General features: G+C 42.9%; 2 protein-coding genes across 2 annotated transcripts in view; both read right to left on the minus strand.

The window, feature by feature from the left end:
• Window positions 1-13,317, minus strand: part of LOC142464645 (uncharacterized) — a 755,558-nt gene that overhangs the window by 21,144 nt on the left and 721,097 nt on the right.
• LOC142465210 (gastrula zinc finger protein XlCGF66.1-like) lies at window positions 1,711-4,423 on the minus strand. Its single transcript, XM_075569209.1, has 3 exons — window positions 4,346-4,423; window positions 2,085-2,288; window positions 1,711-1,896 (listed from the first exon to the last, which is right to left on the minus strand). Exons 1-3 carry the CDS (start codon window positions 4,421-4,423, stop codon window positions 1,711-1,713), a joined length of 468 nt encoding a protein of 155 aa, XP_075425324.1.

A 13,317-nucleotide genomic window follows, 5' to 3' on the forward strand; every position in this document is an offset into this window, starting at 1 on the left:
CTTGGTCCAGGTCCTGAATTTGGACACCATCCTCTAGCTCGATTATCGGTCAATAGCTACTGGGACGGTATGGTGCCTACAACCTCGTCCTGCGGTCTCAAAAATAGAAGACAAATAAAAGGCCGCTCATTTCCACTGCGAGCCTCGCTTTGGTGTCTCCGGCACAAACTTCGGATGACACCTACTATGTTACAACCAGAATAGTCTGTGGAACTGAAGTCAGCAGTTCTTTACATAGGTTCCCTGTCTCCATACAAAAGCATGGAAAACGGGGTGATGACCAATCATCATACAGATGCAGCGAACTGACCAATCACGGATCTGAGGCTCATCTGTGAAAGGCCAATCCAGGACATGGAAGCTGAATGTTCCCCTAAGAAGTCCACGGAGGTGGGCTTGCCGAGGAGTTGGAACTTCAAACTATCTAATGGGAATCGTGCCTACGGGACTCATACCCAGCCCGATATCGCCTGCAGAGATAGGCACCTCAGAGTATGGGCTGAACAACGGCTCTGCTGGGAGAGGAATGTCCCCCAAAGCCGAGTCAACACCCCTTCCCAATCCTAACAATGGCTGGAGCATTTCACCACCCACATTTTGGATACCAGAACCTCATATCTGTATGTGCAGGCTGGTTGAGTGAATTACCAGCCCTGCACACAAAGAGGACAGAAAATATATTCATCCTAAACAGTGACATACATAAACCAAATCACATTATACAGAGGGATACTATGTTAACTCCTGATTATCCTGTATGACAGGTATGGGCAATGCCAGGGTAGGGGCAATGGCCAGGCTTAACCTTTAATATTATGAGCTGCATTGCCTCTTCTGTCACAGTGTGTGCCTCTGTTCTCCTGTAGTGTGTGTATGTCTATCTGTCCTTTGTGCATATGATTTCCTATGTCTGTGCTGTAAGTATCTGTTCTACTATCTGTGTGGGTGTGTCTGTCCTGTGTGTGTGTATATCTGATCTGTGGTCAATATCTGTGTCCTAGGATTTTCTGGTCTCCAATGTGTTATCCTGTGCATGTGTGTGTGTCTCTCTCTCTGTTCTCCTGTAGTGTGTGTGTATGTCTGTCTGTCCTTTCTCTATATGTTTTCCTTAGTCTGTGTCTGTCCTGTGTATATCTGATTTCATGTGCATGTCTGTCCTTTGTGTATCTGTTCTCCTACAGTGTGTACATCCGTCCTGTGTGTACTGTATGTGTATCTGACCTGTGGTGTGTCTGTGTCTCATATGTATTTTTTATCCTGTGATGTGTGTATCTTTCTGTCCTGTCTGTATCTGTTCTGCTGTGTTATGTATCTGTCCCGTGTATATATCTGTTCTCCTGTGGTGTGTATGTGTGTTCATGTTTTCTTGTGACACTGTCCTGTTTATTTTTGCTGTGACTGTCTTATTTGTCTGTCGAAGTGTGTTGACTGTCTATTGTGTGTAGCAATCTGTGTGCGTGTACAGCGATCTGTCCCACACGTGAGTGTGAAGCGACATGTTCCATAAGTGTCCTGTTCGCACTATTGTAGGGGCTTCGGTAACTGAGCATTATGAATACGGAGCCTTGAGAGAAAAAAGGTTTGGAACCTCTGCTCTAAAATATCCCGTCCTGAGTGACAGAGATGAGCCTCTGTTTGCCCGGCTCTGTAACTTGTTTCTTGTTCCTGACATAAACCTCACAACAAAAACACAAAGTGTAACTTGAGCTCTTATTTACTGGATACAAACATGACTGACATCTCTATTAGAATAACAGAAAACCTCCTCTTACTCAGTGAGCTGAGGTTCTGGTGTTTCTCCATCATCACGTCCTTGTAACGCTCCTTGTGTCCTTCTAAATACTCCCACTCCTCCATGGAGAAATACACAGCAACATCATCACACTTTATAGGTACCTGAAACACAGAGAATCCCCCACTCAGTATCCAGACATAATAATTGGTCCTGTAAGAATCTCTTCCTTATGGAAAGCCAGGTGAGCAAGGCAGAGAGGAAAATACAGATACATAGAACAGTTTGCTCAGGAAAAGGCTGAATGAAGACAGAAAGGTGGTAATATCTAACGCTGCCCAGCAGCCCTCACCTCTCCAGTCAGCAGGTGAATGATGATGTTGGCGTGTTCCAGGATCTTCTCAGACATCAGCTTCTTGTCATTGTTTCTCTCATGTATCAGGGAGTTAGTTGGATTCTCCATGATGGGTCTCTGGGTCCTGCAGAATATTTCTGGCACACATGGACTGCTGCTGTCTGTGACATCCTCACCGTGCTTCTTCACAACAATATAATCCTACATAATGAGAGAGACCGTAATAAGTATTACTAACAAAAACAGAAAGGCCAGCGCAACATACAAAATGACACAACATATAGTACACTACTTCCGTGCTTATCTGCTCATGAGTAAAGGGTCATTTAGTTAAACCCTTTGTCCAAAAGGTTATAAGCCTGCAGCCACTTCACAGCATGACCAATCTGCAGGTCCTAACACTACCTGGCACAATTCTCATGCACCTCTCTTTCCTGCTGGAGGGAGAAAGACCATACTGGGTCTGATTCACAGGATCATGATAAAAACTGCTAATTGGAAATGCGGCGGGCGAGCTTTAAACCCTGGGGAGGAGGGGCCACACCTCCAAGCAACAACAGATGCGTAACCCATCAAGCTCCAGAACCCCAAAACCCACCCTCACATCATATATACACATATCAGTGTCAAAAAGCAGTGCTACTAAATATTACTGTGCGGAGCAAGAGACAACAATTGATATATCTAATGGTCCTGCAGATTTGTTGCTTTGCAGTAAGAGGGACATGTCTCTTGTTAACAGCTCTATACTCAATCTTTTCAGTGCCCTCTCCACCAATTCTGTCTATTGTATCACTGACATGTCTGCACCAAACTCACTGACTCCCCTGGGCCTATATGCGCCCTTTTCTCTGTTGCTCGACTGCTAAAACTCTGACTCAGACCCTCATTCTCTCCCGTCTCGATTACTGTAACCTCCTGCTGTCCGGCCTTCCTGCCTCTCACCTGTCTCCCCTACAATCTAACCTTAATGCTGCTGCCAGACTCACTCTACTCTTTCCTAAATCTGTCTCAGTGTCTCCCCTGCTGAAATCCCTCTCCTGGCTTCCTATCAAATCCCGCATCTCGCACTCAATTATCCTCCTCACTTTTAAAGCTTTACACTCTTTTGCTCCTCCTTACATCTCAGCCCTAATTTCTCGCTATGCACCATCCCGACTCTTACGTTCTGCTCAAGGATGTCGTCTCGCCACCCCCTTTGTTTCTATAGCCCTCTCCCGCCTTAAATCTTTCTCACTGACTGCCCCACACCTCTGGAATGCCCTTCCCCTCAATACCCGACTAGCACCCTCTCTATCCACCTTTAAGACCCACCTTAAGACACACTTGCTTAAAGAAGCATACGAGTAGCACGGTTTTCTTTAGGCAGCCACGTGATCACACTATAGCAATTTAAGTTTAAATGATTTTTAGAGCACATATTTCATACGGCTATTATACAGTAGTCACCATTTGATACAAATATCCATATTTGATTTTTTATTTGAATAGCGCAGCACATTCGTTTTTTTTCACTGCGGCCAATACTAAACACGATACATAACGCTTGGCCCCCTGCAGACACACCTACCAGAATTCCCTCCTACTGTCTCTGTACGTTCTTCCTACTTACCAATTCTATTGTAAGCTCATCGGAGCAGGGACTCCTCTTCCTTAATGTTACTTTTATGTCTGAAGTACTTATTCCCATGATCTGTTATTTGTATTATTTGTTATTTATAGGACTGTCATGTGTATTACTACTGTGAAGCGCTATGTACATTAATGGCGCTATATAAATAAAGACATACATACAAAGATCATGGATTGTACAAACATCCCATTAAAAAGTATATGTAAACATCACAGGACTTCTGACACTGTAGATATTGCAAAATAATGTAGCACATACATACATACATACATACATACATACATACATACATACATACATAGTGTCCAGGTTCTCCCTCTGCACAAACATGTCTTTTCCTGGATCCAAGTACATTCAATCACTGGGTCAATCCCCTCTGCCAAACTCCATCCTTCTCTGACCCTTTCTGACTCTGTGCTCTCTTGCTGCCCACTCGTATCGTTTTGTGGTCCTGGGTTCTCCATATGACCAAACATCTTGCCTGCCTTTGGGTTCTTGCTTTCTCAATTACATGTGTCCCTGGATATTGCTTCTCAAGTACCTCCCATATTAACGCTCTGCATGTCCCTGTTGTAGTGAGGGAGATAAGAGTGGTGTCATTATGACTTTCTCCAGCAGCCCTCACCTCTCCAGTCAGCAGGTAGATAATCTCCAGGGTGTGATCCAAGATCATCTCAGACATCTGCTTCTTGTCCTTGTTCATTATCAGGGAGATATTCAGATGCACCAAGAATGGGCTCTGGTTCTTATGGAAGTGTTTCACCGCGTGGTGACCTCTGCAGTTAGTGATATACAGTATATTTTACTTCCTTCACAGTAATATCTTCCTACACATGGGGAGAGGAATGTATATGTGACCCTGCAGTGACAGAAAAGGATAAAATGTAATTCATATCCCTCATGTCTGTGTCACCCTGCAGTGATGTGAGGGGCTGGGTGTCCTTTCTGTCTGATGAAAGGTCCATATGACACCTGAAACGTTGTCTTTCCACTGTCACATTAAATGGAGAATTGCATTATGAACTTGTGAGTAGAGAATGGTCCTTTCTGTCGTTGTAACCCTGCAGTGGGAGGGACAGATGTGAGGGGTTGTGTGTCCTTTCTGGCTGTGTCACCCTGCAGTGGGAGGCAAAGTGTTGATCGCAAATGATATGTTATGTATCACTTTTCAGTCCTCCTAGCAACTGCCCTTTATCGGGATCCATTTTATGGAAGCGTTTGGACGATAAATATTGCTTTCTTAAACACTTAATAATGTGCTTATCTTCTTCACTGAAGACCATTTTGTATAAAGGTTGGAGGAGATTTTAAACTAGGATGGAGGGGGAGGGGAAAGAAACAGATAACGAACTAAATAGAATAGATGAGGGAACAAGGGGTTATGGAGGTAGAATAGGGGTAAGTGCTAGTTTAACAAGCAGCAAGACACTCATAGTAAATACAGATGATACTAGAAAACTTCTAAAGACTAAACCAAGTTGTCACAGAAAGGAAGGAGCAGATAAGATAATAGTACAGGCTGAAAAAAAACTGAAATGCATGCTTGCTAATGCAAGAAGCCTGACAGATAAAATGGGGGAGCTTGAATTAATAGCTGCAAGGGAGCAGTATGATATCCTAGGCATTACTGAAACATGGCTGGACAGTTAATTTAGAGGGTTATTCCCTTTTTCGTAAGGATAGAGCAAATAGAAGAGGAGGTGGAGTATATTTATATGTTAAACCGGATCTAAAACCTATTACAGGCATACCCCGCTTTAAGTACACTCACTTTAAGTACACTCGCGAGTAAGTACATATCGCCCAATAGGCAAACGGCAGCTCACGCATGCGCCTGTCATCACATCCTGAACAGCAATACCGGCTCCCTACCTGTACCGAAGCTGTGCGCAAGCGGGGAGACTATAGAGCCTGTTACACATGCGTTATTTACATCAGTTATGCACGTATTTAACGATTGCAGTATAGTACATGCATCGATAAGTGGGAAAAGGTAGTGCTTCACTTTAAGTACATTTTCGCTTTACATACATGCTCCGGTCCCATTGCGTACGTTAATGTGGGGTATGCCTGTATAAGGGATGATGTCTATGAAGGGAATTATGAAAATGTAGAGATCTTGTGGGTTGAAATTAGCAGTGGAGGTAAAAGTATAAAGAAAATGTTTGTGGGAATATGCTATAAACCACCAAATATCTGTGAGATTGAGGAAGCTAAACTACTTTTGCAAATGGAGAAGGCATCAAAACTGGGTCATGTTTGCATAATGGGGAAATTCAATTATCCAGACATAGACTGGGGCAATGAGATTAGCGTTACAACAAAAGGAAACAGGTTTTGGGGGGAGCTTAAAGACAATTACATGACCTAAATTATTGAGGATCCAACCAGGAGAGGGGCAATACTGGATTTGGTGACATCAAACAATGTAGAAGCAATAACAAATATTCAAGTCCTGGAACATTTGGGTAACAGTGATCATAACATGGTCTCATTTGAAATAAATTATCTAAAAACAGATTACTTGGGTTCAACAAAGACCTTAAACTTTAGAAAGGCAGATTTTTAATCAACTGAGGTCCAATCTACAAGTAATACTGTTTTTGCAAGGAAACAGGTAGAAGATAAATGGGCAGTCTTTAAAACATTGTTAGAAAAGCACACTTATCAGTGTATACCCTTGGGTAATAAGTATAAAATAAATAAGTCAAAACCAATGTGGCTAAATAAACAGGTAGGGGAGGAAATGGAAAAAAAGGAGGCAGGCATTTAGATTCTTTAAGTCAGAAGGGATGGAGGCATTGTATCAGAATTATAAGGAATGTAACAAAAATTGCAAAAGGGCAATCAAATTAGCAAAAATGGATAATGAAAAAAGGATTGCAATAGAAAGTAAGGTCAACCCATAAAAGTTCTTTCAGTACCTTAATAACAAAAAAATGAGAAAAGAAAATATAGGACCCTTTCAGTGTGAGATGAGCAGGCAGATTATTGTAGATAAGGAAAAAGCTGAGGTTTTAAAAAATTCTTTGCCTCTGTGTTTACCAGGGAAGAATCAATGTCAATTGTAGTGCTGCAGGAGGAAGCCACAACCTCCATATTAATGAACAATTGGTTAACTGAGGAAGAAGTTCATAGGCGACTTGAAAAAATTTAAGTAAGCAAGGTACCTGACCCTGATGGCATACATCCAAGAGTTCTCAAAGAGTTAAGTTCAGTAATAGCCAAACCATTACATTTAATACAGTATTCAGGGACTCCATTCCCACAGGCTCAGCACCACAAAATTGGCATAAAGCAGATGGGGTGTCTATTTAAAAAAAGGGAGCTAGGTCACAACCATGAAATTACAGACCTGTAAGCCTGACTTCAATAGTGGGGAAACTACTTGAAGGTTTAATACGGGATAATAGTCAGCATGGATTTATGAAGGATAGATCTTGCCAAACTAACCTTATTTCTTTCTTTGAGGTGGTAAGTAGGAATTTAGACCAGGGTAATGCAGTTGATGTGTATCACAGGAGACCATTGCTTTTAACACAAAAATTACCCGGATTCTTTGATTGAACAAAGCGTTAGACAAAATAAATTGTGATTTATTTACACGAGAAACACACACAGCATGAAATACAAAATATTACGAATAAACACTTACTGGGATGGGGTAGAACGAAATCAAATGTCCACGGAACGAAATTCACAGAAATCAAGTCTCTAGACATCAATTGCCAGGAGCGGGGTTGATGCGCAAAAAGAGCCGTGTAACAGTCCTTTGCTAGGGGCGCCGCTCGCACCCCTGTATCGCCGCCGAAAGTAGTTTTTTCTTTTCCCCCTTTCAGGATTCGTTCGGGAATCCTTAGTTCTAACGAACTTGCTGAGCAAGGTACAAATCTTAGTTATGATCGAATTTCTTGTACCGCATGATGTAGCTCCGCTGAATCTTTTCACAGCATGTTGAATCTATCTCCCGATTGGCTGCACGAGGCTTTAAAAGACACACAAAGCCTATTCTTACACTGTGCAGCCAATCCCTGCATGGGAATTAATAATCCCACCTATTGGCACGCTCTGCCTGTACTTCGGAGAGCCGGGCAGAGGCTTCAAGGTATGCCACGGTCATGCGCTAACTTCGCACCTGAGCCTCTTAGCATACCTAACCAAGCCCCCTGAAGTCTACCCCTCCCATGACATATGGATAGTTGCCAGGCACAACTGTTTATCCCTACTTCCCGGCATGTAACACTTTTAAATATCGGTACCTTTTTAAGTCCGGACTTTCCTAGACACTCTGGAGTCGTCTCAGCATGGTGTCTTAGAAGTCTGCACTTAAGATATGCATGAGTTACTCACCAGAATGACCGGTCATATCCTGAACTTGCTAATTCCTAATGTATCCGCTGCCTCGCCTGCCTGAATGTAAATGCCCCTGCTCTTTATAATTTTAATACCCCAAAAGAGGGGAACTCTTATTTTTTATTTTCCCCAAAATTTAACAACCCAAAAATCATGGCTGCCTTACTGTTGTGACCCCAGCAGTACCCACACCAATTTTCATCTTTCCCGCATGTTCCTAACTCAAATTAGGTATCTAATTATGTGTGGTCTGCGGTTTGGCAGTGACTCATTGTAGCAAGGCCTGGAGCGAAGACATGACCGCAGCTATACTTATCCAATTAACCTGCGGTTTAGGCCGTGATTCAGTGTAGCAATACGCGGAACTACCCAAAACACAACTGCACTTATCCAATTAACCTGCGGTTTAGGCCGTGACTCAGTGTAGCAATGCACGGAGCTAACCTAACCTCAACTCACTTATCCAATTAACCTAAATACAGTGATGGGGTACGTGTGGTTGCAACCCTCGGAACCAATGCATTAACGGTGACCGCAGTCATTGAATGTAGCTTCTTGAAACGCGTGTGGTTCGCTTATCCCTAGCCGGACACACAGACAATTCTAATGTAATTACAGGCTCTCAACCCGCAGTGGGCTGCAGAGCTAACATTTCACCGTTACAATATGACTCAGGGGCACCCAGCCAGGCATAATACCTTTATTTACTGGCCTGGGTACCCCCTCACCGTCACAATGTGGTCTACTTAGATTTTGCAAAGGCTTTTGATATGGTTCCACACAAGAGGTTGGTGTAATGCACCTGGATTGAAAACTGGTTGAAGGACAGATAACAGAGGGTTGTCATAAATGGATGTCAAAAGACGCTGTATGTCAGTGTTACATAGATACATAGTAGATGAGGTTGAAAAAAAAGACATACATCCTTCTAGTTCAATCTATGCTAAATTTAGGCGACAGTTACTTTTGAAAGCTCCTTGTACGGTCCCCAAATATATTTGTATATAGTTATAATATCCCCTCTTAGACGCCTCTTTTCTAATGTAAACAAATCTACAGTAACTTAGCTAGCCTCTCCTCATACATCAGATTATCCATCCCCTTTATTAATTTAGTGGCTCTTCTATGCACTTTTTCTAGTTCCACTTTCCAAGGAGTGGTACCCCAAAGTGTACTCCATATTCAAGGTGTGGTCTTACTAACAGTTTATAAAAGGGGCATAATTATGCATACTTCCCTTCCATCCATTGCCCGTTTAATGCAAGATAAGATCTTGTTTTCCTTTCCAGCTACTACATGACCTTGGGCACTATCGCTAAACCTGCTGTCTACAAGCACTCCTAAATCCTCCTCCATCAAGGATTCACCATTTAATTTGTAAGTTGTCTGTTTATTCATGTTTCCCAAATGCATATCCTTACAGTTATCTGTATTAAACCTCATCTGCCATTAACCTGCCCAAGTTTCCTGTCTATCCAAGTCCTTCTGGATAAAAATTACATCATGCTGTGATTCTACTACTTACACAATTTAGTCATCAGCAAAGATGGAGACACTGCTTTCTATAACAACCTCAAGGTCATTAATAAACAAGTTAAAAAGCAGGGGTCCCAGTACCAATCCCTGAGGCAGTCCACGCACGACTTTAGCCCAACCTGAAAAAGTTCCATTTATGACAACCCTCTGTTGTCTATCCTTCAATCAGTTTTCCATCCAGGTGCATATATTATTAGAGTCCAATTTGCTTTATTTTGTACACAACCTCGTGTGGAACCGTATCAAAAGCCTTGTCAAAATCTAAGTAGACCACATCAATTACGTTACCCTAGTCTAAATTCCTACTTACCTGCTCAAAGAAACTAATAAGATGACTTTGGCATGACCTATCCTTCATAAATCCATGCTATCACTAATTATTTTGTTTTTCATTAGGTATTCCTGAATATTATAAAGTAGTAAACCTTCAAGTAGCTTCCCCTCTATTGATGTCAGGCTTACAGGTCTGTAATTTCCTGGTTGTGATCTAGCTCCCTTTTTAAATATAGCACTACACCTGCTTAATGCCAATCTGGTGGCACGGAGCCTGTGCAAATTGAGTCCTTGTATTACAATAGCTGCAGTATGTCAGTGATATACCGTATATTACAATTGCTACTGCATGTCAGTGTTACAGTGTGTGTCTACTGTATGTATTACAATTGCTGCTGTATGTTGGTGTTAGAGTGTGTCTGTGTATTACAATAGCTGCTGTATGTCAGTGTTACAGTGTGCCTGTGTATTACAATAGCTGCTGTATGTCAGTGCTACAGTGTGCCTGTGTATTACAATAGCTGCTGTATGTCAGTGTTACAGTGTGCCTGTGTATTACAATAGCTGTGTGTGTCAGTGTTACAGTGTGCCTGTGTATTACAATAGCTGTGTGTGTCAATGTTACAGTGTGTCTGTGTATTACAATAGCTGTGTGTGTCAATGTTACAGTGTGTGTCTATGTATTAGGTATAAATAGAAGTATGTGGTTTCTATTCCAAGATGGAATAAAACAGAGAACCACATGATGTGCCCTCGCCTGATTAAGGTAATTGAAGGATATTAATAAGGGTAGTTTGAGGCAAGCGTGGGACATCTACCTAAGGCTACGGCCCCAGTATCAACTGCTGCATGTGAGCCTGGAGACCTGGCAGCGCGTGCACAGATAAAAGCCGTGATTTGCATTTGTCAGGGTCGCGTCTAGTTCACCCTCTCCCGGCACCTCACCTCAGCCATCCGGAGACATGCAGATTCCCGTCCGCACGTACTGCTGCAACATCATGGCCGTGCTTGGCTCACGCCCCCCGGTGCGTTGTGCCGGCCATCCGGGGACACGCAGGGACTCCCGGCCACGCGCATCACCACAACTGGCAGCCCGCTCAGACATGCACCCGCATCAAAGTGCACAGCGATAGCGGCGCACCCGCCTCACACCGCACACCTCCCACGCACACCATCCGCACGGCGGCTAATGCCAGGACTATCCTCAGCTGTGCTACACCTGATCCGCAGGTAACTTCATCCTATCACCTCTATACCTATATCTAACCACTCCCCGCTGCCTTCTTTCCATTGGTTCCTCTTCCTTCTTATACCCACTCAGCCCTCTGCTTGTTGCTGAGCATAAACTGTTTATGCTCCGTGCTCACTGCAGCCTGAGTTTTGCCTTTACCTTGAACTTGCCAAAAACCTGTTGTGACCTATGCTAGTACCTGGACCCGCCTCTTCTATATCCTTCGACCATAGCTTATGGACAATGACCACTCTTCTCTCTCCAACCCCGGACCACGGTGTCACGGGAGACCGGCACTTTTAACACATTTATACCCGGTGTTCGTATGATTGAGCAAAGCAAGGAGATAAAATAAATTGTAATTTATTTCACGAATGGACATATACAAAATGTTACACAATTACACTCAAAATACACTTACTGGAACAGGGCAAACGAAATAAAATGTTCCCAAAATAAACAAAGTCTCTAGGAGCAATTTCCCAAGAGCGGGAGTTGCTCGCAAAATGGCTTGAAACTTTCCGCGGTCAGCAGCACTACCTGCAACTGCTGTGTACTCTGACGGAGTTGCTTCTTTCGTTCTGTCTCCACCGTACTGGCACTTGGAATCTTTGTATTTTACGAAATCTTAGATGTTTCTTACGAAGCTTGATAAAATCTTAGGTGAATCTGATTCCCGATGGGCGGCAAGGTTTTTTTTAATAAGGTTTAAAACCCTATACCTAAACAGTGCAGCCAATCCCTCCGTGGGAATAATTTTTCCCACTTATCCTCTAGTTGCCAATACTTTAGAAACCTAGCAGAGGAGGCTTCTAATTCTGCTAAAGGAATGCGCAAACCTCGCACCTCTGCCTCTTAGCATATGTGAGCAGACCTCCTTACCTGGCGACACTCAATCTGGGCTAGCCACCATTTGCTAAACTGCTTGCACTTTACACTAGGATGGGGGTACTTGAGGATCCCATCCCCAACTAACACCTTGGGGACACTGAGCCCTTTCAACTCCGGGCTTTTACAGACATCACGGCACCAAGCCAGCGGGATGTCTTAGAAGACCGGAGCTGCAGATCTTTAACTCATTTAGTGAGTCACTAGACGCATACTAAGTGGGGGCTACAATAAATAAGTAATTCCCGGTCCCTGGTGGTCTGAATGAAAGCCCAAATGTGCCTAATATATTTAATACACTATTTGAGGGGGACTTTCATTCATCAATTTTTATACAAACTTATAAAAATTGTGCTATGGGTGTTTTTCATGTTTCTCCCTGAATTATGCGCACAGCAAGTTTCAGCACACGGGGAGCTTCCTAGCAGAAGTTAGCACACAGCCGCTTTTATTTCTCAAGTGCCGAGTTTAAACACATTTTTTCTCTCGCCACCTTATACCTGGTGGGAGATACACTGAACCCCTTTACTGAGTTCTGGGGGTTTGGGCATATACCGGGGGACCCAGGAATGTGATTTCCCCCTGCCCGGTAAAAAGACAATTGTGACTAAAGCGCTAAAGTGTCTATAACTAATTAGTGATTAAACAAATAGTGATAAAGTAAACCCTTTACATAAAAGGTTAGGCTGCCTGGTACCGACTGTCTACTACAGACAGAAACAGAACATAAAACAAAAATAAACCTGGCGCCAAATAAATGTCCAATATGGTAAGTCCTGTGGTCCTCAGTGAAACTGCACAGATGCTTTCAGGCCATGTAACGAGAAAAAACACAAACAAAAAAACAAAATCATAGCATATAACTGCTGGGTGATGTCAGTCTACACTATTCCCGTGTGTGACAGAAGGGAGATTCGGGCGATTGTACCGGTGTTACAGAGTACTCTGTTAGAACATCCTCCCAATGTCATTTGGACACCAACTTTGTTTCATCACCGCTTGTTATCACCTTGCTTCTCGTAAGTAGGGTTTTGATTTTACCACCTCCGGATGATCAGCTGTCCTTCATTGTTACTATTGCGGTTCTCTTTTTAATGGCATAGTTCATTATATTTTAATAAATATATTTTAGTCTGTTACTAGGAGTTTGTTTGTATGTTTTGTTTGCAGTGTAGACTGACATCACCCAGCAGTTATACGCTATGATTAGTTTTTTCGTTTGTGTTTTTTCTCGTTACATGGCCTGAAAGCATCTGTGCAGATTCATTGAGGATCACAGGACTTACCATATTGGACATTTATTTGGCGCCAGGTTT

The sequence above is a fragment of the Ascaphus truei genome, chromosome 13 (genome assembly GCF_040206685.1).
Source record: "Ascaphus truei isolate aAscTru1 chromosome 13, aAscTru1.hap1, whole genome shotgun sequence".
Classification (NCBI taxonomy): domain Eukaryota; kingdom Metazoa; phylum Chordata; class Amphibia; order Anura; family Ascaphidae; genus Ascaphus; species Ascaphus truei.